Source organism: Octopus sinensis, linkage group LG6 (genome assembly GCF_006345805.1).
Source record: "Octopus sinensis linkage group LG6, ASM634580v1, whole genome shotgun sequence".
Classification (NCBI taxonomy): Eukaryota; Metazoa; Mollusca; class Cephalopoda; order Octopoda; family Octopodidae; genus Octopus; species Octopus sinensis.
The window spans coordinates 58,376,218-58,401,961 of NC_043002.1; the positions used below are offsets into that span (position 1 = coordinate 58,376,218).

Here is a 25,744-nt window from a genome sequence, read left to right on the forward strand (position 1 = left end):
ATTTTGAACTCAGAATGTAAAGACATGAAATGTTGCTAAGCAGTTCATCTGGAATGGTAACAATTCTACCAGCTTGCTGCCTTACTTCTGCCATATAGAAATATATATATATATAATATATATATATATATATATATATATATATATATATATAGCAATAATAATTCTCTAAATGTATATATATATACACACACACACATATATATTACGGGATTTTTGTAGCTATTCCCTTACAATTTTTGCTTGCCAGTTTTGTAATTTGAATAAATTTTACCTCTTTTCAAACAAATGATGATGGAGGGGCAAATACAGAAAAAGAAACGAAGAACCAATGAATTTATCTGACAACCCGATATAAATTTTGAATCATTTGATAAAAATGACTTTTTTTAAAAAACTAAATAGGCAGTGTTGTTTTTTGTTGTATTTGTTTTTCTTATATGATGTAAAGAGATAGTCATAGCTCTAAAAATTAGTTTTATATATTTATATATATTTCAGTGACATGAATTCTAGTGGTCAACAGGTTTTCTTATCTCCACCTTCCTATTACCTTTAAAAGAGACGACCGTTTGCTTTCTTTTAGTAAGAGTTAGTTTGCGTTTAATAAAGACTGCGGCAGAAAAACCTCTCATATTTTACATGACCATTGATATGGCGCTAGCAAAGTCCGGCAAGTGCCCAACACTGTCCTCATACAGCTAATGGGTTACCATTTTCCTTTCCTTGTCTCAATTATCGTAAGGGTTTTGCACTGGTGCACATTGTGCATTTGCAATTCAAACGTTTACCAACTTGTAAAATGTGGGAGTTTTTCGGTTTCCTTTTTTGTTTTTTTCGTTGCCGTATCTTGTATTAATTTAGCTTTTTTTGTTGTTGTTTTTGCTGTACGGAATAAGCTTACTCTCCCAGAATAATGCTCCGAGATAAACGTGTACAGAGAAGCAGTGGTCCAGGACAATTTGAAAAAAGCACTTTTTCAGACAGAAGACAGAAATACACACACACACACAAACAAAAAAAACCACTAAGAGGAATAACAAGGGCCACAAATACAACATAAAAAACAAACCAAAAACATAAACAAACACACATGACCAACTTTGAGTAAAGAGTAAATTAAAGATATACATACACACGTTTATATATATATATATTATATATATTCAGGATCCAGACAATGAAAGAAACCAGAATAACACAAATTCCAATTTATACACCAAAGTGAAGGGGTGGTGGGAGGTGGTGGTGGGGCGAGAGATGGGTTAAGAGAAGGTGAGAAAAGCTATCCAGCAACTTTCAAAATATTCAGTAAGACTGATTGTTCGGAATCTCCATGATGAAGAAGTTAGAACTTCTGTAAGTGCACCCCACTATCAGAAACCATATTTTCTTCTTTATTTCATTGATGGTAGCTTTTTCTTAAAAAGAAATAAAAAAAAAAGAGAGAGAGAGAGAGAAAGAAATATAAAGAGGGCAGAGGATGGGAAGAAGAGGAGAAAATGTACATCACATTATGCAGTCCCTATTTTTCTTGTCTTCCTTTTTTTTTTTAAAAAATGATTGCATTGGCACATTCCATAAAACCGATAAGACTCTTTACAAAACAAATGAAATAGGAAAATAGAAACCATTAAATTTCATTTTAGCATTTTTTTTTAATATATCTTCTTTTTTTCTTTCTATGATAGCGTGTTTAAAAAAAATGGTTAAATCAATCATTTTTCTTTTTTCATGAAAATATTGAGACAAAGAAAAGGATAAAATTATTTTAAACAAACAAACATAACTGAAGCTGGAATATAGATTAATCGCAGATATTTTTAAAAGGTTTTCTTTGAGGATAGGGCTAGGGGGGGTTGGAGGGGATGTAATTTGCAGTCATTGTTACAAGACGCCAATCTGACAAATGTGAATAACCACAGTATGGGGAGAGAGAGGGGAGGGAGGGAGGGAGAAAGAGAAAGCTGGGGAGGGCAGAAAGCTTTAACCTTCTACAGCTTGGGCCACTTGTTCAAGAACTGTCACAGTAGTCACTCCTTTGATCTTCAAGTCATTGAATTTGTCCTCAGTTTCAGTGACGATGGTATTAATCTGGAAAAGAAAATAAGAAATAAAAAATCACACACAAAAAAAAAAAGTGAAAATACTTTAAAGACATTTAAACTAGGAGTTTTGGCAATTTTGAATTTCTTCATCATAATCATTTCACTTCTATTTTCCATGCTGGCAACAAGAACTGGTGAGCCAGAGGGGCAAATCCAGCTCCAGTGTTTGCTTTCACAGGTTTCTATAGCCCAATGTCCTTCCTAATGCCAACCACTTTAAAGTATACTGGTTGCTTTTGAAATAATGTTTACCATCCACTTTTCTATGCTTGCATGGGTCAGATGGAATTTGTCGAACACTTTCCTACAGCTGGATGCCCTCCCGGTTGCCAACCCTCACTCGTTTCCCCATGAGCAGACATGTTTTCAACAGAAGACTGGAAACTAACAACCCCACATGTATAACAATGAGGCTCACTTACAACCATTGCATAATACCAAGACAAGGGAAGACACAAATACAAGCATACATATTTGATGGGTTTCTTTCGGGTTTCATTCTACCAAATCTACCCACAAGGCTTTGGTCAACTTGGGGTTAAAATGGAAGACACTTGACCAAGGTGCTGCACGGTGGAATTGAACCTAAAACACTGCAGTCGTGAAGCAAACTTCTGAACCACACAATTGTGCTTGCACCTTCAGATATAACATTTTACAATTTCAGTTCTTGAGTATTTCACCCTTTTCTCATCATACTTTACCTGTGTTTTAAATAATTTTGAAAATAATCACAAGTTTGAGTGGGGTGGAGATAGGGGCTTAATGGTAAGAAGTCCAATTCCCAATCACACGGTTCCTGGTTCAGTCCCGCTGCGGGGCACTTGGGGTAAGTGTCTTTTGCTATAGCTGCGACCAAAGCCTTGTGAATGGATTTGATAGATTGAAACTGAAAGAAGCCCATTATATATATATATACACATACATATATACACACCACACACACATATATACACATACATATATACACACACATATATACACATACATATATACACACACACACACACATATATATATACACACACACACTCACATATACACACACACATATACACACACACACACATATATACACATACATATATACACACACACACACATATATATACACATACATATATACACACACACACACATATATATACACATACATATATACACACACACACACATATATATATATATATATACACAGTAATCTCTTGTCATATCGCGGTTTATTATTTAAGCTTACATTGATTCCTCTGTGGTGTTGTTTTGCATTTATAATAAAATAAATATATACAAATTATAAAAATAATTAAAAAATATATACTGTACAGTACTATTTCATGGATTTTCAACAATCACAGGGGGGGGGGATTTGGAATGTAACACCTGCGATAGTTGAGGGATTAGTATACAAGTGTGTGTGTGTGTGTGTGTGTGTGTGTTCACCACCACTACCACTACCACTTAGCAACCAGTGTTGGTGTTTACACTTCTGTAACTTAGCAGTTTGGCAAAAGAGATCGATAGAATAAGTGGCAAGCTTAAGTGAAAAAAAATTAAGGACTGGGGTTGATTCCATTAACTAAAAATTTTTAAAGGTGCCCCAGCATGACTGCAGTCTGATGACTGAAACAAGTGGAAGATAGTTTCATATCATGAAGATTCTTCAGATTATTCTGTCAAATGGAAATGCTTTATTTATCCATATTGTTTTCAGTTAATCAGATTTTGATGATGTGACTGCTTAAAAAAATATTTGGGCCCGAAATGGCTGGTTTAAATGCTAAAAAAGTTCATTTTAAAATGGGATGTATTATAACAAAGAACTGTGGAGGCACATGGCCTAGTGATTAGAGCAGCGGACTCGCGGTCGAGGGATCATGGGTTCGAATCCCAGACCGGGCGATGTGTGTGTTTATGAGCGAAACACCTAAGCCCCACGTGGCTCCGGCAGAAGCTAATGGTGAAACTTCTGCTGACTCTTTCGCCACAACTTTCTCTCACTTTTTCCTCCTGCATCTTGCAGCTCACCTGCGATGGACCGGCGTCCCGTTCAGGTGGGGAACTATATGCCAAAGAAACCGGCCCTTATGAGCCAGGCATGGCTTGAGGAGGAACAAAGAACTAGAGGAAATCCCACAAGCGTTGGTATCAATAGCATTTAATTATTAATTTATACAAGAAAATTTGAACAGACATCAATGGAAGTTTAGTTTTACACACAATCTAGCTTTCAGAAAAATTGTTCTTGGCTTACCTATTGTGAAGCAAATTATTGTTAATAATTAATCACATCAGCATTTAATCTCAGTATGATGAGAACTCATTATCAGACACGTTTTAACATTCATTCCTCACTCGTATTATCAGCTATCTCCCTCTTATTTCTGAGCTATGTCTTAGACCCACCAAATATTGTCTTCATCTACCTATATCTGTCACAACAGCCACCCTTATGTACCTCTTACTTCATCTCTGTCACTGTACATCACTGCTACTTTCTCATCAATTCTCCTTCCTGAGGCACCTCACCTTACCCACCCACCCATATTGATATTTCCCATTAACTACACATCCACTCGTAACGTTCACCTCTACCCCCAACTCCAACTTTCCTTTGACATGCTAATGAATTACCTGACTTTTTTTGGGTTCAGTCCCTACTGCATGGCGCCATGGGAAAACGTCTACTATAAGCCCTGGGCCAACAAAATGAACCAAAGCTTTGTGAGTGGATTTGGGAGATGGAAACTGAGAGAATCCCGTCACTTCTTTTAGTTCCCATCTACATGTATATTATGTATGTATATAAAATCCTCATCATCATTTAATGTCTGCTTTCCATGCTGGCATGGGTTGGACTGGTAAGCTGAGAGACTGCACCATGTTCCAATTTGATTTGGCAAGGTTTCTATGGCTGGATACCCTTCCTAATGCCAAATACTCAGAGTGTAGTGGCTGCTTTTTACGTGTCACAGGCACAGGTGCTATTGACCCAACACCGGCATTGGCCACAACTATGGTCTCACTTGGTTTAATATGTCTACACAAGCACAGTATAGTGCCAAGGGTCTTGGTCACCTGTCACTGCCTCCATGAGGCCCATTGCTTGAACAGTGCTTTTTACGTGCCACTGGCACAGGTGCCATAGACCTGATAACCCCATCAGCCACAACTACAGCCTCACTTGGCTTGATAGGTCAACACAATTACAGTAAATTGCCAAGGGTCTTGTTCACCTGTCACTGCCTCCATGAGCTCAAACAGTGCTTTTTATGTGCCACTGACCTAACACCAGCATCAGCCACAACTACAGTCTCACTCGGCTTGACAGGTCTACTGTGCTAGTGCCACATAGAAAACACCCAGTACTCTCTGTAAAGTGGTTGGCATTAGGAAAGGCATTTAGCCACAGAAACTATGCCAAAGCAGACTACTGGAGCCTGGTGTAGCTTTCAGGCCTGCTACCTCACTCCTGTCAAACCGTCTAACCCATGCCAGCATGGGAAAAGGAACGTTAAATGATGGTGGTATCTATAGATACATTTGTATGTCTGTTTGTGTATACATACTACTGTCTCCTGTTATTGGAGATCACAAGATGGTCATAAACAAGTGTCCCTGTTGTGCAAGTGGTGTCCTTCCGAGACATGTCTGATGATGGGGAAATATTACCTTATTTGGAAACAGGTGAAGGTTGGCATCAGAAAAGATATCCAGATGTTGAAAATCTGCCTTAATAACTTTCTATCTGATCCATGCAAGCATAGAAAAGGTGACATTGAATCATGATGATGATGAAATTCGTGAGCTTGTCTTGTTACTGCAGTACCAACTCATTGTTATAACTATTAAATGAAAGATAGGTGTGTGTGGGGGGGGGGGTCATCACCTGGGTACAATACAGGTCAAATGAAAATTTAGTGTCTATTTTTGACAGTGAGGTAAACTGAGGTAGAAAGAAGAGCTCCAAGAAATGAATAAACAGAATCAAGAGTTTGTATCTGTTCAATCTCTAAGAGCAGTTGGTTGGTAGAATTCTTAGAGAGACCAATGAAATGCTTTGGTGTGTTCCAGCTTGTTATGTTTTTAATTCAGTTCTTGTGCAGGTTGACTGCTTCCCATCCATCTATCCAGGGATGATAAAATAAACTCTCAGATCAGACTAAGGAATTGGGAAATGGTTAGAGTATTGGATAAAAATGCCTGGCAGTGTTTGTTCCAGCTCTTTTACATTTTTCTCAGTTCAAATCCTACAACTACACTAGTGCCGACACCCAGTGGACCCAACCTTCCCTTTGAGACAAAATCAGTGATGTCAAAATTAGAGATTGCTGCAGGCAATTGCTGATCTTTGTTCATTTTACATCCATTTTTGTATGCTAGCATGGGTTAGAAGGATATCTTACTGAAGTATTGTTTTACAGAGAGATGTCCTTCCTGTTTTTCAAGTAAGGAATTGCTTACAGTTCTCAACTTTCACAGTGCCTACATGTAAACACACACACATACTCAAAATATTTTTTAGAGTGGTGAGCTGGCAGAAGCATTAGCACACCGGGTGAAATGCTTAGCGGTATTTCATCTGCTGTTATGTTCCGAGTTCAAATTCCACCAAGATCGACTTTACCTTTCATCCTTTCAGGGTCGATTAAATAAGTACCAGTTACTCACTGGGATTGATGTAATCCACCTACTCCCTTTGTCAGTCCTTGTTTGTCTCCTCTATGTTTAGCCCCCTGTGGGCAATAAAGAAATAAATATATTTTTAAGAAGAAATTTAAACAATTCAGGTGAGAAATACAGCAAAATATACAAGGTGATGACAATAAATAAAATCAACAAGATAGTGTATTACTCTACAGAAGTTGTTTAATGCCTCTGTTATATTTCGGGAAAGCTTCTCTTTATCAAATACAAGAGAGAAAGTCATATAGGTGTTTGTAGAAAGTGTTATTACCAGACCATTCTGGTGTGTTTTCTATTTTATATTTAATAAAAAAAGCTTTCCCAAAATATAATGGAAGCATTGAACAACCTGTGAAGGGTGGTACAATAACTTGGTCTTAGTCTTTTATTTATTGAAACGATCTTTGTACCTATATTTCTTCATCTTGGCATTATCTGAAAGCTGTAAGCAAGTGTTGCCATCATTCAAGAAGTGTCCCTCATTTCAAATTTTGTGCATTGACATGTCCAGCAACAGGGAAATATTATCTTGCTAGGAAGCAAATCTGCCGTATTGAATTCTGTATGATCCAAACAGAAACTGAAAGAAGCCCATCGTATGTGTATGCGTCTGTCCCCCACCCACTGCTTGACAATCGGTGTTGATGTGCAAACCTCTCCATAATTTAGTGGTTCGGCAAAAGAGATTATCAAATAAGTATCAGGCTTTAGAAAAAAAGAAGTACTAGAGTCGATTCGTTCAACTAAAATTAGGTGGGTGCCCCAGTATGGCCACAGTCTAATGACTGAAGCAAGTAAAACTATCTTAGAATACTTCATCCTTGTTAACCCTTCGCGCTAACGATTCTGCCAGCTCGTCGCCTTAAAGATTCTACAATATTGCCAAAATTACATGCCAAAGGCAAGGCCGCCTCTCCTTTCCATAACTAGGTAATTCTTGATCCCTATACAGTTACTGACTACCTACAAAACCACGAGGGCAGTTCATGGAATACTGCTCACATATCTGAGATGTAGCTGTTACACACACAAAACACTTGAATGGCACAATGAAAAATCATCATCATCTATCATTTTATGTCTGTTTTCCATGCTGGCATGGGTTAGACGGATCATTTCAGCCTGTGTCATTCCTCATTGGAAGCTGCAACTCCTAAAGACTGGGTTTTTTTTTTTTTTTTTTGCATTATTTGGATTGGTTTAGATGGATAGATGCCCTGCCAACCACTTTAAAAGACTCAGTAACCTAAAGCATGTAGGCCAGTGGTTTTCAACTGGGGAACTATGGCCCTTGGGAGTCCATGTGGCCCTAGGGGGTCCAGTGGCCCTTGGGGGTCCATGCGGCCCTTGGGAGTCCATGTGGTGCTTGGGGCTCCATGCGGACCTTGGGGGTCCATGTGGTCCTTGAGAGCCCATACAAGATTTTGTTAAAATTTATCTGCAATAAACTGGTTATATGTCTACAATACACAAAATATTTTAATTTTTGAGACAGTTCCTAATATTTAATTATAAAAATAAGATTTTTTTAAACATCAAATGGCTAGGGGGGGAGGGTCCAAACAAGGACAGACAAATGGATTAAGTCGATTATATCGACCCCAGTGCGTAACTGGTACTTACTTAATCGACCCCGAAAGGATGAAAGGCAAAGTCAATCTTGGCGGAATTTGAACTCAGAACGTAGCAGCAGACAAAATACCGTTAAGCATTTTGTCCAGCGTGCTAACGGTTCTGCCAGCTCATTACCTTATCGTTAATAATAATATCTTAATAAGCGTATCTGAAAGGAGTGGAAAGTTATTTAAATCAATCTCCTTGTATTCAACTGGTGCCTGTTTTATCAAGTCTGAAAGAATGGAAAGGCAAAGTTGAACTTGAACTCAGAATGTAATAACTTGGAAGTATTTTTTCCAGCTCTCTCTCTCACAATTCTGACACTTTGTCACCTTCATCATCATCATTTAAAGTTGGTTCTCCATGATGGCATGGATTGGACAGTTCAACAGGAGCCAACAAACCAGAGGACTACTCCAGGGTCTACTGTCTACTTTTGTATGATTTCAACGGCTAGATACACTTAATGCCTAACACCACACAGAGCAAACTAGTTACTTTCCACATGGCACCAGCACCAGTGAGGTTACCAGGCAACCCACAAGACCCTTCAAATAATTGGAGATGTAGGTGGCTTTGTGCCAATACTAATGTAAATAAGTACTAATCAGAAATTAAGAGACATTTTTCAATCAAAACTGATCAAAATGAGGTAAATAGCAACAAAAATACTACTACTACAACAATTAAACGCTGGTTATTGGAAATAAACCAACACTTATTGGTGTCCTGGACTTTAGTGCTCTTTTACATGTTTCAGTAATTTCAGTGCGGCCATGCTGGAGCACCACCTTTAGTCAAGAAAATCAACCCCAGGACTTATTCTATCGGTCTCTTTTGCCGAACTGCTAAGTTACAGGTACATAAACACACCAGCATCAGTTGTCAAGTGATGCTGGGGGGGGGGAGAAACACAGACATACAAACACACACATATATATATATACATATACTTTATTAATAAAGCTGCAAATATACATGTATGTATACACACACATACACCAGATTGTGTCAAAAGCTACAACTTGTATATACACATATATATATATATATATATATATATATACCCACACATTATATTGACATTACCACTGTTTAAAATTCAATTTTTTTTCCATGCTGCCATGAGTTAGAATTTATTGAGGCAGATTTTCTATGGCCAGAAGCTTGTCATTTCACGTTGCTCCTGTCCACTCAGCTGTAACTGGGTGACATTGTGACGGATTGGCGTCCAGTTCTGGTGGGATGTTGTAATCATGGTCAATTATTTGCCATGGAAACCAGCTAACTGAACCCTTTGAGTCTTAGGGCTCGAGACAATAATATCCAGAGCTTGCATCAGGATGATACTATAACGGTATTTCAATCAGGCACTAAAACAACTGTCATCATCATCATCATTTAATGTTTGTTTTCCATGCTGGTATGGGTTGAACGGTTCAACCATTGGCAAGCCAGAGAGCTTCATAAGGATCCAATTGTCTGTTTTGGCATGGTTTCTATGGCTGGACACTCTTCCTAACACCTGTATAGGTGCTGTTTATGTGGCACGATCACAGGTGTTTTTTATGTGGTGCCAGTGCAGGGGTTATATGTCACCCGCACAGGTAATTTTTATGTGTCACCCGCACAGGTAATTTTTATGTGTCACCCGCACAGGTAATTTTTATGTGTCACCAGCACAGGTAATTTTTATGTCTCCAGCACAGGCAATATTTACGTGTCACCAGCACAGGTAATTTTTATGTGTCACCAGCACAGGTAATTTTTATGTGCATCCTAAATCTAGATTACAAAAGAACAAAGATAAAACTGTAACTCAATATTGAAATGAATTTTTCAAATAAAGATATGGAAGATATCACATTGTCAAAGAAAAGTTGTTTTTTTAGTAACAAATGGAAGTTTCTTCATCTCTCATTAGGTTTCCTTGTTTTGTTACAAGTAAAACATGACAAAAAAAAGTAAAGAAAAAAACCCAGTGATTTCTTCACACTGCCCTAGCACATACACAAATAATTGACAGCCTTTACTGTAATGTCACTCAGACACTCCACCACTGACCTATACACAAACAGTTGAGGTTACATCCCGACAAAACTCACCAACAATAAAACTGGCATAAGTCAATATAACATCTTACCAATAGTAAAACAGTGTCTATATATAATACCTTACAATTAAGAGTGTATTTAATACCTTACAATTAAGAGTGTATATAATATCCTACAAGTAATATTGTATATAATAGCTTACAGCTAGTAGAGTAAAGCAAATATGTTACAACTAATTGTGTACAGTGTATAGAATAGCTTACAAGCAGGGTACATAATATCTTACAGCAGTGTACAGTGTATATAATACTTTACAACTAACAACATACAGTATATAAAATAGTTTCTAATCAAATATCAATTACAGTATATATATATATAATACCTTACAGAAAATAGTGTACATAATACCTTACAATTAACAGTGTACAGTCTAATAACACAACAGTGTACAATATATATATATATATATATATATATATATATATATATATATAAAACAACAGTATACAGTGTATATAATACATTAAAACTAACTAACAAGGGGAATGAGGGCGTTAAGTGTCACAGTGTAGATATTCTTTCTGTTGACACCCTTCTTCAACATATAAGAATCAAAATGAGCAGCAGCAACAGCTGATGAAAGTTGGAACGGGGTGGGAACAAGGGGGCTGGACAAATGACACACATCTAGCTAGACACAGGACACACAGACATGACAGGACATGCAAACAAACAGAAATAAAAATGGAATACAATACGGTAAAAGCAGGAAGGTAGGGATGACATAAATGCATTACGTGTTAATGAAAGAACAAAGACATAAGATATGAAAGCAAAAGGAAGGATACAAAAAACAAAAAAAAAAGAAAGTAATGAAAAAAAAAAAGCTAAGATTCAGGGCTGCCTCTTGGGATGTTCAGGCTACGCTTGGAGTCTAACCATTTGCCTGTCCTATGTATCATGTGTGGTACACGGGACATATATTAAGGACTAACTTAAAAGCAAGCATGGTGAATTAGAGCAGACTTATAAAAAAGGCTTTGGACAGGAAAAAGGGTTAAGCATGTGTTAGTAGTAGTAGGAATGTTAACATTGTTAGTTAGATACCAGTTTTATTAATTACAAAGTAGTTTGGGGAAATATCTGGATTGATATTAATAAACAATGAGGAACCAATAAGATGGTGAAATGCTAGCAATTTTTATATAATATTAGTAATTTAGATATCTCTTCTTAACACACACACACACACATATATGTGTGTATATATATATATATATATATATATATATATATATATATGCAGCCGCTATGATTGACCACTAGCCCCTAAAGTTTTTTTTATTCTCTCTCTGTTTATTTCCATGTGTTCCTTTCCGCTGAAGAGCATAGGCACAAAATGTAAAAGACTTTCCCACCTTCCCGAGCGTCAAACTAATACACTTGCTTGTTGTTCATACACCTGTCTTCGTCTTCTGTAAATTCCAACTCTCTCTCTCTCATATATATATATATATATATATATCATCATCATCGTTTAACGTCCGCTTCCCATGCTGGTATGGGTTGGACGGTTCAACTGGGGTCTGGGAAGCCAGAAAGCTGCACCAGGCCCAGTCTGATCTGGCAGTGTTTCTACAGCTGGATGCCCTTCCTAACGCCATACTTTATTTAAAAGCAGCAGAAATATAGCAAAAGCTGTTACTCAAAAACTGTCTGACGAATGGGAACGTGAAACTCTGAGTAACAGCTTTTGTTATATTTCTGCTGCTTTTAAATAAAGCATATTACTCTACCTCTGGTATTTGAGTACTCTTTTTTTCCACCTTGTCTCACATTTATGTGCTTACTCCGGTATGTATGTATGTATATATATATATATATATATCACATGACCGACCAGACCATCAGATGTTGTTACACATCGCTGGTCACAATGCGTTCGCATTGTTTTAGCCTTTGAATGACGCCACCCCACTGGTTAAGCGAGCAGACCAACAGAAGAAAGAGTGGTGAAAGAGTACAGCAGGGATCACCACCCCCTGCTGGAGCGTCGTGAAGCTTTTAGGTGTTTTCACTCAATAAACACTCGCAATGCCCAGTCTGGGAATCGAAACCGCGAGTCCGCTGCCCTAACCACTGGGCCATTGCGCCTCCACACACACACACATATATATATATATATATATATATGTGTGTGTGTGTGTGTGCAGGAGTGGCTGTGTGGGAAGAAGTTTGCTCCCAGCCACATGGTTTTGGGTTCAGTCCTACTGTGCGGCACCTTAGTCAAATGTCTTCTACTATAGCCTCAGGCCAAATAAATCCTTGTCAGTAGATCTGGTAGATATATCTACGTACATTTATGTGTGTGTGTTTGTCCCCAACCACCACTTGACAACTAGTGTCGATGAGTTTAAATTCCCTGTAACTTAGCAATCTTAAAAAAAAGTGCCAGGCTTAAAAAAAAAAAACAATGGTGTTGATTAGTCCGACTAAAAGATTCAAGATGGTGCCCCAGCATGGCCACAGTCTAATGACAAGATACAAGATATATGTTGAGCCAGTGGCGTTAAGCAAAGAAATGGGTATCAAGCAAGGTATGGTCCCATCAAAGTGGGATGCAGAAGGTTTGCAAGTCAGTCCCTCCACAAAACTTACAACATACTGGGCATTATAGGGGCCTGGGGGGCAGAAGGCAATCAGCAGAAGTTGCCACAAAGTGCTTGTGGATCAAGAGCTGTGAGCCCAGGAAGGAGCAGTGCTAACAAGCCAGAGCTTGATCAACCCTGGCCGCATCAGCTGAGTGAAGGAGGGGATCTGATGTTAAAAGACCCAAAACACATAATGACCCCAAGAAATGTAACTGATGATGTGTCCAGGTGTATCACAGGATGATGTATGGACAAACGAGGTCTAGGTATGTCTGTGTTGTTAAGAAGTTTACTTCCCAAGTGCATGGTTTCAGGTTCATTTCCATTGCATGGCACCTTTAGCAAGTGTTTTTTACTGTAGTTCTAATGCCAAACAAAGTGAATTTGGTAAACAGAAACCGAAAGAAGCCCATTGTGTGTGTGTGTGTGTATGTTTCCTTGTCTTGACATAGCATGATTGTTGTAAATAGATGTCATTCATTTCAAATATTCTGCAAAAACCTGTCTTGCTTGTAAACAGGTAAGGGTTGGTGACAGGAAAGGCATCCAGTCATAGAAAATCAGCTTCAGTGAACTGCATCTGACCTATGCAAGCTTGAAAAAGAGGATATTGAAACAATGATGGTGTGTGTGTGTGGTGTGTGTGTGTGTGTGTGTGTGTGTGAGAAAATTCTTCAGTTTGATCTACTAGATTATCCTTAATATGTCTATGGCTGGATACCCTTCCTAATGCCAACCACTCAAAGAGTAATGGGTAAAAGCAACTATTACACTCTCGGAGCAGTTGGCATAAAAGAAGGCCATTCAAATCAGACTGTCCAATCCATGCCAGCATGGACAGCTGACACTAAATGATGGTGATCATGATGATGATGAAAGTAGTTGAGTATTCCAGAGACACGTGTGCCTTTAAGAGAATTCTCAGCCAGAATCAGTGTGACACAGTGTGACAAAGCTGTTTCATTTGAATTATAGATGCAATCCACCTGATGGGCTTCTACACAGTTTTCCCTCTCCTGAATTTCACCCACAGGGATATGGAAGGCTATAGAAAATACCATGGGACCTCAGCCACAGACATGGATGTGAAGCAAACTTCTTAATCGTTTAGTCATACAGCACATGTTCACACACACACACACACTCACACTACTTTCAGACTCAAAATGTGGTCCTCAATTGATATCATCATCATCTCTTAGCGTCTGCTTTCCATGCTAGCACGGGTTAGACGGTTCAACTGGGGTCTGGGAAGCCAGAAGGCTGCACCAGGCCCAGTTTGATCTGGCAATGTTTCTACAACTGGATGCCCTTCCTAATGACAACCACTCCGATCTGACTGAATATATTCGTATAAATTATAATTTATAGTGCCACATATGGAGCACCCACTACACTCTGTAAAGTGATCTCTTCCACTACATCCTCTGTTAGATAGTAAGATGTGATTTCAAGGTTTAAATATTGTTTGTAGCAGGTCGAGAGAGAGAGAGACCTCGATGGACCATCTTTCACTGTATTGTCATGTAAGCAGTTGCAGTTGGTTTCTTTTTATGGCTGGATGTGTGTGTGTACATTCATCATCATCATCATCATCGTTTAACGTCCGCTTTCCATGCTAGCATGGGTTGGACGGTTCAACTGGGGTCTGGCAAGCCCGAAGGCTACACCAGGCCAGTCAGATCTGGCAGTGTTTCTACAGCTGGATGCCCTTCCTAACGCCAACCACTCCAAGAGTGTAGTGGGTGATTTTATGTGCCACTGACACAGGTGCCAGATGAGGCTGGCAGACGACACATTTTCCATCAAAATTTTATTTCCCAAACACCAGCTTAATAATGACAGTTATTTTACTAAATTCATTATTTTAAAAACTACTTGAAACAAAGACGATGTATTCTAACAGAAATATGGTAACAAGAAGGGTTAAATGCTGTTTTATATATACATGAGAAGAAACACGAGTAAACACACAAAGATATTTGATTCAATAAAATACTCCAAAACTAGCCAGAAGGGCAGGAATCAAAAGGGAAAAAAGGATCAATATATTTCTGAAGTCAGTGGGAGCACTTTAAAATGCTGAGTGTTTCATTAGCTTGCAATGCTTAACTCAAGTTTTCGAGAATTTATAGCTTCAAGTGAAGGCACATGACAGTGGTTAGGATGATACACGCATGATTGCAAAATTGTGGCTTCAATTCTTGGATAGGGTAGTGCATTGTGCGCTTGAGCAAAACTCTTCATTTCATGTGGTTCCAGTCCATCCATCCAGACAGGCAGGCATCTCGTTCATGTGAAGAAAAATTGTGACTGTGGTCGCTTATATGCCATGGAAACCAGGTAACCAGCCCAGGAATCCTCAAACTTGAGGTACTAATGACCATATAGCTTTGAGAGCAACAGTACTGGTCGAACTGGCTTACCCCCAACACCGTGTACAACTATCAAATCAAGACTAATGCTTCTATTCTTAATGAGTTATAAGAGCCATTACCATAGTAACACAGCCCTTCAAATCATTAATTTGTGTGTGTTTGTGTGTATGTGTTTGACGGGAAGGCAGAAGCACAACAAATGGATAGTGAAAACAAAATGGTAACACTGACTCAGGGCAGGCTTAAGCAATGACAGTGTCTGTTCTAAAAATCCTTGCAATAATTTCTAAAACGCTCCAATAAAAATGAACCATGGGAAATTCTTGATCAGTTAATTATCATCATTTAATATTTGCTTTTCATGCTGGTATGGCTTAGACAGTTTGACAGGAGCCGGCAAGCCAGAGAACTGCACCAAGTTCCAATAATCTGTTTTGGCAAGATATCTACAGCTGGATGTCCTTCCTAACACCAACCCCTTTACATCAAGGTAGAGCAGGTAAGAGATAAAAACAGTGGTGATGAGGAGTCTGGTAGATTCAAATTTATATATCTCTATATATAAATATATATATATATACATCATCATTATCATTTAATGCCCATTGTCTATGCTGGCATGGGTTGGACAGTTTGAATGGGCTGGCATGCTTGAAGGCTGCATCAAACTCCATTCTGAGTTGCCATGGTTTTCTAGCATAGGTTGGACTGCTTGTCCAGGGCTAACACCAAACACTCTGGGAGTGCAATGAGTGCTTTTACATGCCACCACCACAGGTGCCATTTGCATGGCACTGGTATCTGCCACGACTGTGATTTTGCTCAGCTTGATAAGTCTTCTCAAGCACGACACAATGCCAAAGGTCTTAGTAGTCATTGCTTCCGTGAGGCCCAAAACTCAAAATGAACTCAGCCACTTTGCCTCTCTGAGGCCCAACGCTCGAAAGGAACTCAGCTACCTTTCCTCCGTATGTATGTATGTATATATATATATATACATACATACATATATGTATACATATATATATATACACACACACACATATATATATATATATATCCAGCTGTAGAAACACTGCCAGATCTGACTGGCCTGGTGCAGCCTTCGGGCTTGCCAGACCCCAGTTGAACCGTCCAACCCATGCTAGCATGGAAAGCGGACGTTAAACGATGATGATGATGATGATGATGATGATGATATATACACACACACACACACACAAAGGGTGGTCCAAAAGTCACTAGACTATTTCCAGTTATTATATTTTAAAATGCTCTACTGGCTTATATGTAGGTTTCTTTGTTCCAAGCTACATCTCAGAGATGCATTGGGAAGCAGCATCACCAGTGACGTTCCTGTGGGTTTTGTGAAGGATTCCAAGTCTTTCAACATCAGGCATCCCCAGCCCTTTGCCTAGCTGACTCATTTTCAACCAATCAAGTTCCAACTTGCATCTGACCAGCAACGAGCCTTGGCTATACTTGCCTCCTCCAAAGCCATTTGGTGGTGGCTTTCTCTTTGGCAATTGAAAAGTGAGCGGAGTGATTTGACCAGCTGCGATTGATAAAATAGAAGCATGCATGGCTATTGGCATGGTTCCAGGTTCAGTCCCACTGCATGGTACTTTGGACAAGTGTCTTCTACTATAACCATAGGCTGATCTAAGCCTTGTGAGTCAATTTGGTAGAAGGAACGTAAAAGAAGCCCCTTGTGTGTGTCTGCACATAAAATGCCTAGGGGCAGTTCTTTTGCCCTTACATTCTGAAGTCGACACTAGATGGCACCTTGGGCAATGTCTTCTACACCAGTCTTGGGTCAACCAAAGCCTTGTGAGTTAATTTGGTAGGTAGAAACTGAAAGAAGCCCATCATGTGTGTGCGTGTGTGTGTGTATATATATATATATATATATATATATATATATATATATATATAGGCGCAGGAGTGGCTGTGTGGTAAGTAGCTTGCTAACCAACCAAGTGGTTCCGGGTTCAGTCCCACTGCGTGGCATCTTGGGCAAGTGTCTTCTGCTATAGCCCCGGGCCGACCAATGCCTTGTGAGTGGATTTGGTAGACGGAAACTGAAAGAAGACTGTCGTATATATGTATATATATATATATATATATGTATGTGTCTGTGTTTGTTCCCCTAGCATTGCTTGACAACCGATGCTGGTGTGTTTACGTCCCCGTCACTTAGCGGTTCGGCAAAAAGAGACCGATAGAATAAGTACTGGACTTACAAAAAGAATAAGTCCCGGGGTCGAGTTGCTCGACTAAAGGCGGTGCTCCAGCATGGCCACAGTCAAATGACTGAAACAAAAGAGTAAAAGAGATATGACAAGCCCTTACATTTCTTATCCAACATGAATCAACCCCTACATGCCCCCACACAATCAATCCCCTTTGTTTTATAATCTTTCGTCAGTGCTACCATCATCTTCATCATTATCATCCTTGTCATGTCCCCATGTCTCGAATTCATCGAGGCATTTTTATTTCTATTTCACAGCCAGATGCCCTTCTGCATATTGCCTTCCAAGCAAGATAATATTTCATCATTCCCATGGCCAGACATGTTTTCAAGGAAGATTGGAAATCAGTGACACTGCCTGTATGACAATGACACCCATTGACATCTATCATGTGACATCAAGAAAAGGAGATACAAACACACATACATGATGGGTTTCCTTGTTTCTCTTTACCAAATACACTCACAAGGATTTTTTGTCAAGATTAATATTATTATTAAAGCAGCAAGCTGGCAGAATTGTTAGCATGCCAGGTGAAATGCTAAGCAGTATTTTGTCTGCCGCTACATTCTGAGTTCAAATTCCGCTGTGGTCAACTTTGTCTTTCATCCTTTCAGGGAGTCGATGAAATAAGTACCAGTTATGCACTGAGATCAATATAATTGACTATCCCGCTTCTCCCAAAATTTTCAAGGCCTTGTGCCTAGAGTAGAAATAATAATAATAATGATAATTATTATTATTAAGGGTTAAGGTAAACAGCTAGGATGGGGAACATGTTGGACAAAATGCTTAGTGACATCTTTACACTGAGGCTGACTTTGTCTTCCATCCTTTTGGAGTCAATAAAATAAAGAACTAGTCAAGTAGTAGGATTGATGTACTTGATTAGACCCCTCCCCTCAAAATTATTGACCTTTAACTAAAACTGGAAAGAATTATTATTAAGGTAGTGAGCTTCAGAATCGTTACCTTACTAGATAAAATGTTTAGGGGCAGTTCTTTTGCTCCTACATTCTGAGGTCAAATTTCACCAAAGTCAACTTTGCTTTTCCCTTTTTGGGGATTGAAAGAACTATTTGAGCATGAGAGTTGATATAATTGACTTGTGCCTCCCCACAAAATTGCTGGTCATGTGCTGCTATTATTATTATTATTATTATTATTATTATTATCATTATCATTATTATTACTATTATTATTGTTGCTGTTTAACACAACACCTTTACTGTGTCAGTTGTCCTCAACCTTAGTGGAATAAGGTAATGCCTGCCATTCAGATTTCAAGATATTTCTCTAGCGGAGGATTTGTGCAGTTCCTAAAAATGCTATTTCCTGTAAATGTTATATCTTCCCAATCCAGTTTGAGAGCTTCATACATACAGCGTCCAAGGCTCCAACAACAATAGATACAACGCTCACCATTTTCAATGACCAGTGCTTTTGTCTTCCACTTCAAACCATCATATCTGACCTGATTCTCTTCTTTTCTTTCTGATATTCATAGGTGTGGGTGTGGTAAGAAATTTGCTTCCCAACCACATGGTTCTGAACTCAGTCCCACTGTGTGGCACCTAGGATATGTGTCTTCTACTATGATTACAAGTGAGTTCACTGCCATCAGGTCACCGTTCTGAAGAAAGTTCACTGCGAGGAAAGTTTACCGAGAAAATATCTACGTATTATTTCACTATTAATAGTTAAAAACTATTATATTGGAAACCATTCCCCCCGAAAAAACCGAATTGATGATGGTGAACTGATGACATGTTCTACTATAGCCATCATCGTCATCATTTAATGTCCGTTGTCCATGCTAGCATAGGTTGGACTGCTTGTCCAGGGCTGGTAAGCTGGAAGGCTGCACCAGACTTCAGTCTAATTTGGCATGGCTTTCTATGGCTGGATACCCTTTCAAATGTAAACCGCTCCAAGAGTGTAATGGGTGCTTTTACATGTCACCAGCACAGATGCCACATGTGTAACACCGGTATCTGCCACAACTGCGATTTTGCTCGGCTTGATGGGTCTTCACATGCATGACATAATGCCAAAGGTCTCGGTCATTGCCTCCATGAGGTCCAACACTCAGAAGGAACTCACTTCCTTGAGACCCAACGCTTGAAAAGAATTCTCATCTGTGAGGCCCAACACTTGATGATGATATGTGTGTGTGTTGGCATATTTATGTCCCCATAACCTAGTGATTCAACAAGAGACCAATAGAATAACTGCCAGGATTAACAAAAAAAAAAGGACCAGGGTCAATTCAGTCAACTAAAAGTTCTTCAAGGTGGTGCCCCAGCATGGCCACAGTCTGATGATGGCAACAAGGAGAAAAAAGGAAAGAAATACTCTAACTCTGTTAACTGCAACATACTCTAATCTGTACACTGATCTTCCCCAGGTCCTAATCTCTCTATGTTGGGGAAAACATGCTACATTGAAGAGCTCAAAGAATGAACTCCAGAAGTTTGAACTAAACTGAACAGGGTTACCAGACAATGCTCAAAAAGGGAGAATATTCGTAATAATAATGGAAATTAATGAATAAATTAATTGTTAGTGAGAAACAGAGTAATCTAATAATGGATTGGAAGAAATGAAGGAAAGCACATGGTTTAAGAGGTAGAGAGATATTATCATTTGTAGGTGGTCAATGGTAGATGTCAGGTTAGGTAAAAAAAAAAAATAAAAGGATAAGGCTATAAACAACAACGGGGAAAAAATAAAAAAAGAAACAAAAAAATTTAAAAGAAACAGGAACAAGAACAACAACAATAACAACAAAAAAAAAAGGAAAAAGATGCAGTTGTCTAGTAAAAGACGTGTGTGACAAGGGTGGTCAAAGAGAAAGAACAACAATCACTGCAATACTTAACTGACCTCAACAGCAGCTTTACTGTTTTCGGGACAATCACTGTCGCCAGTAATGTTCAGTGGGGTGCCTGAAAAATTACATATAAGCTGTCATCTGCTGTAGTATAATATGACTAGCCATCATCATCATCATCACTCTACCCACCACACAAGCGATTAAAGTTAGCAAGGCTTCCCCACCCCAATCTCAACTTATACACTGTGGTACTGCAAGTTATATACTGTGGTACATCAAGTTACATACTGTGGTACTGCAAATTACATACTGTGGTACTGCAAGGTACATACAGTGGTACTGCAAGGTACATACTGTAGTACTGCAAGGTACATACTGTGGTACTGCAAGGTACATACTGTGGTACTGCAATGTACATACTGTGGTACTGCAAGGTACATACTGTGGTACTCCAAGGTACATACTGTGGTACTGTAAATTATATACTGTGGTACTGCAAGTTATATACTATGATACTGCAAGGTACATACTGTGGTACTGTAAGTTAAATACTGTGGTACTGCAAATCACATACTGTGGTACAGCAAGTTATATACTATGATACTGCAAGGTACATACTGTGGTACTGCATGTCACATAATATGGTACTGCAAGGTACATACTGTGGTACTGTAAGTTACATACTGTGGTACTGCAAGTCACATACTGTGGTACTGCAAGGTACATACTGTGGTACTGTAAGTTACATACTGTAGTACCACAAGGTACATACTGTGGTACTGCAAGGTACATACTGTGGTACTGCAAGGTACATACTGTGGTACTGCAAGGTACATACTGTGGTACTGTAAGTTACATACTGTGGTACTGCAAGTCACATACTGTGGTACTGCAAGGTACATACTGTGGTACTGCAAGGTACATATTGTGGTACTGCAAGTTAAATACTGTGGTACTGCAAGTCACATACTGTGGTACTGCAAGTTAGTTGTGTCTTATTGTGGTATTTACTGAGAGAATGACTAAGTATTATTACAAAACCCATCTTAAGCATCCCATTTGAAATTCACCATTATCAACCATGATCTCATCATCATCAACTTGAATGCTGTCACAGGAGGACAAAGTGAATTCTTTCTCCATGAACAGACAGTGATGCTTAGTGCTTGTTTGTGGCAGAATCATGGAAGAATGTAAACATTAAAAAAAAAATGTAAATAATGTAAATAATTAAAATGTTTTCTAAAGGATTACAAGTTTTGTAACATAAGTAAAGGCACATAGCTCAGTGGTTAGAGCATTGAGCTGACAATCATGAGACAGTGAATTCGATTCCTGGACCAGGCTCTGTGTTGCGTTCTTGAGCAAGACACTTTATTTCATGTTACTCCAAATCAATCAACTCTAGAAATGAGTTGTGATATCACAGGTGCCAAGCTGTATCGGCCCCTTTGTCCTTCCCTTGGATAACATCAATGGCATAGAGAGGGGAGGCTGGTATGCATGGGCAACTGATGGTCTTCCATGAATAACCTTGCCTGGACTTGTACCTCAGAGGGGAACTTTCTGGGTGTAACCCCATCATTATTCATGACTAAAGGTGGTCTTTGCTTTGCTCCAAGTTTTATACAATAACAATCACACTGTACATAACAATAAATATACATTTAGTACATTTGATATAAAAATACCAACTCTACTATGCTATGAGTGTAGTATATATATATATATACACACACAAACATATCTACTACATATGTGGAAATCTGTGGGTGTGTTTGTAACGTTGTTAGCTAACTCCTCCTACATTGTTTTATCAATTTTGATGAAAGTTGACACGAAGTAGAACTCATGTCTGGAAAACTAGTGATATATATATATATATATATATACACACACACAACAGGCTTGTTGCAGTTTCTGCCTACTAAATCCACTCACAAGACTTTGATTGGGCCGAAGCTGCAATGAAAGACACTTTCCCAAGGAACTATGCAGTGGGACTGAACTCAGAACCATGTGGTTGGCAAACAAACTTTGCAAACTTCTTACCACACAATCATACCTGCGCATATTGAGTGCATGTGTGTGTGTGTGTGTGTGTGTGTATGTATACGGTATGTAAATGTGGCTGTGTTGTAAGAAGCTTGCTTTCTAACCATATCATCCCAGGTTTAGCCCCGCTTTGTGGTACCATGGCCAAGTGTCTTCTATAGCTTTATTCAACCAAAACCTTGTGAATGGCTTTGGTAGACAGAAACTAAAAAAAGCTTGTCATATCTATCGCTCTCTCTCGCTCTGTGTATATATATATAATATATATATATATATATATATATATATATATATATATATAAAGTACAAGCAAAGGAAAAAATATAAGTGTAGATGATCTTTTAATACAAAATTGGTACAAATCTAATAAAGACTCTACAAGTTGTTTCCAAACCTAATTAATTCCAAAACAAAATGAAAAACAATCCTTTTGAAATCACAAATTAAGCCTTTCTTCAGGAATTCATTATTGGAATGAATGGGTTCAACCAACAAAAATATAAAGACCTTTAATAGCCCAGAAAGGAACAAACAAATTATGATAGAAGGTAATTATCCGAATGCCAAACCATTGAAAACCAGAAAGAAAAAGAAATCCAATTCAGCGTTAATTAAAATGACAATTCGCAATAGATAGATATTTGTTGACATTTGCCATTACTGTTTAAATTAAACATGAATGGTATAGACATTCAATCTACAGATAAGTTAATGAAACAAATAATCTATTAACTACAAAGAATTAGATACTTAGCTAATTAAAAGACTAAAATTTAAAAACCTATATAGATATATATATATATTTTTTATCCATTTTCCATTTTGTTTTGGAATCAACTTGTAGAATTATTATTGGATTTGTACCAATTTTGTGTTAAAAGATCATCCTTGCTTATATTCTTTTCTTTCCTTATACTTTATTTACTGATTATACCAATATTAAATATATAGTTTTTTATATATTCTTTGCTTGGATTGAACCAGCAGACTTTGATGTTTAACATCCCTTTGAAGGATTTTGTTCCTAATTAATGTGTGTGTGTGTGTGCATGTGTGCATGTATGTATGCATGCATGCATGTATGTGTGTATATATATGTTTATATTTATGTGCGTCTTTGTGTTTGTTACCCCCATCACCACTTGATAACCGGTGTTGGTGTGTTCATGGTCCCTGTAGCTTAAGGGTTCAGTGAAAGAGACTGCTAGAATAAGTCCTGGAGGTCGATTTGTTCAACTAAAACCCTCCAAGATGATGCTACAGCATGGCTGCAGTCAAATGACTGAAACAAGTAAAAGAATATTATTTATGGCATTGTAATGTGGAATAATTATTATTGTTCTACCAAACTTGTAATCATTTAGAAAACTTAAATATTTTCATTCTGCATCAAGAAATCACTGACGTCGACGTCCATACAGAAACAAAACTCACTCCATCCCACTACAACGACATTTCAGTTTACGACGGCAAAACTCAAGTTGATGAAGTCCAGGTAGACAACAATGGATTTAAGGTAGACGACAATGATTTGGAGGTAAATATGGATGAATTTGAGGTGCGGGACACCAGCTTTACTATTAAACAATCAACTATCCAGCTTGGGGCAGGATTTAATCAAATTAATCAGGGCTGAAAAAAAAACAGTACCTGTGACTTAACAGACTGTCTTTCACTGGTGAGAGTGATAAAGCTGATGACCATCGTCAAAATCTGGAAGCAAAACTTAGGTAGAGAGAGAACTGAAGGAGGGCACCTTGTCTAAATATTTCCAACAGTGTGAACTAGCTAAAGACCAGATGCTGTTCTTTCTTTATCATGAATGTAAGTCTTGATCCTACAACTATGACAGGCCAATGTCATTCGATTATGTAAGTGAATGGAAGTCAAGTTATCTTCTTGATCATAGTCAGTTATTATCAGTGTTCCAATGCTTAGATGGAAGGATATATATATGTATATACATACATACATATCATCATTGTTTAACGTCCGCTTTCCATACTAGCATGGGTTGGACGATTTGACTGAGGACTGGCGAACCAGATGGCTGCACCAGGCTCCAATCTAATCTGGCAGAGTTTCTACAGCTGGATGCCCTCCCTAATGCCAACCACTCCGAGAGTGTAGTGGGTGCTTTTACGTGCCACCGGCACAAGGGCCAGTCAGGCGGTACTGGAAACAACCACGCTCAAGTAGTGTTATGTGCCACCTGCACAGAAGCCAGTCCAGTGGCACTGGCAACGACCTCGCTCAAATGTTTTACACGTGCCACCAGCACAAGTGCCAGTAAGGTGGTGCTGGTATCGATCACGTTTGAATGGTGCTTTTTACGTGGCGCTGGCACGGAAGCCAGTCAGCTGCTCTGGCAGCGATCATGCTCGGATGGTGCTCTTAGCACCCCACTGGCATGGGTGCCAGTCATCGAATATATATATATATATATTATATATATATATATATATATGATGATGATGAGTGAAACAAGATGAGAGGAAATGTCAAACTTTCACCAGTTACAACACAACTGCAAATGATACTGTCACAGTTTACAGGTGAGCTGCAAATGGTGGCCATTCTTCATGGTTTATACTCAAATCTCAGTGTGGTTTTGTACACATTCACACAAACACACATAGCACGTGGCTCGGTTGTTAGAGTACTTAGCTTACAATCATAAGGTCAGGAGTTCAAATCCTGGCAGTTCACTGTGTCCTTGAGCAAGATACTTTATTTCAAGTTTCTCCAGTTCATTCAGCTAGCAAAAATGAGCTATACCTGTAATTTAAAGGGCTGGCCTTGACACATCTTATATCACACTGAATCGCCCTAAGAACTATGTTAAGGGTATGTGTCTATGGAATACTCAGCCAGTTACATGTTAATTTCACAAGCAGGTTGTTCCTTTCTTCAAATCATCAGAAACCCACATCATCATAACCAACAGAGTGCCAGTTAGCAACCAAACCAACTGAAAAGGTTTTGGTTGGCCCACAGATATAGCAGAAGACACTTTGCCACCACACAGTGGGACTGAACCTGAAACCATGTGGTTGGAAAGTGCACAGCCATGCCAGCACCCAGGAGTGCATTTCTGTTATTTC

General features: G+C 38.6%; 1 protein-coding gene across 6 annotated transcripts in view; it reads right to left on the reverse strand.

The window, feature by feature from the left end:
- Positions 1 to 802: 802 nt before the first annotated feature.
- LOC115212788 (LLGL scribble cell polarity complex component 2) overlaps positions 803 to 25,744 on the reverse strand; it is a 160,070-nt gene continuing 135,128 nt past the window's right edge. For 4 of the 6 annotated variants that reach the window (XM_029781481.2, XM_029781482.2, XM_029781480.2 and 1 more), the window contains 2 exons: positions 20,636 to 20,697; positions 803 to 2,094 (listed from right to left, as the gene is read on the reverse strand). In XM_029781481.2, the coding sequence (XP_029637341.1) occupies positions 1,987 to 2,094; positions 20,636 to 20,697 (170 nt within the window). In that variant the 3' untranslated portion in view covers positions 803 to 1,986. The remainder of the gene's footprint in view (positions 2,095 to 20,635; positions 20,698 to 25,744) is intronic. The other 2 variants (XM_029781484.2, XM_029781483.2) reach the window with 1 other exon arrangement.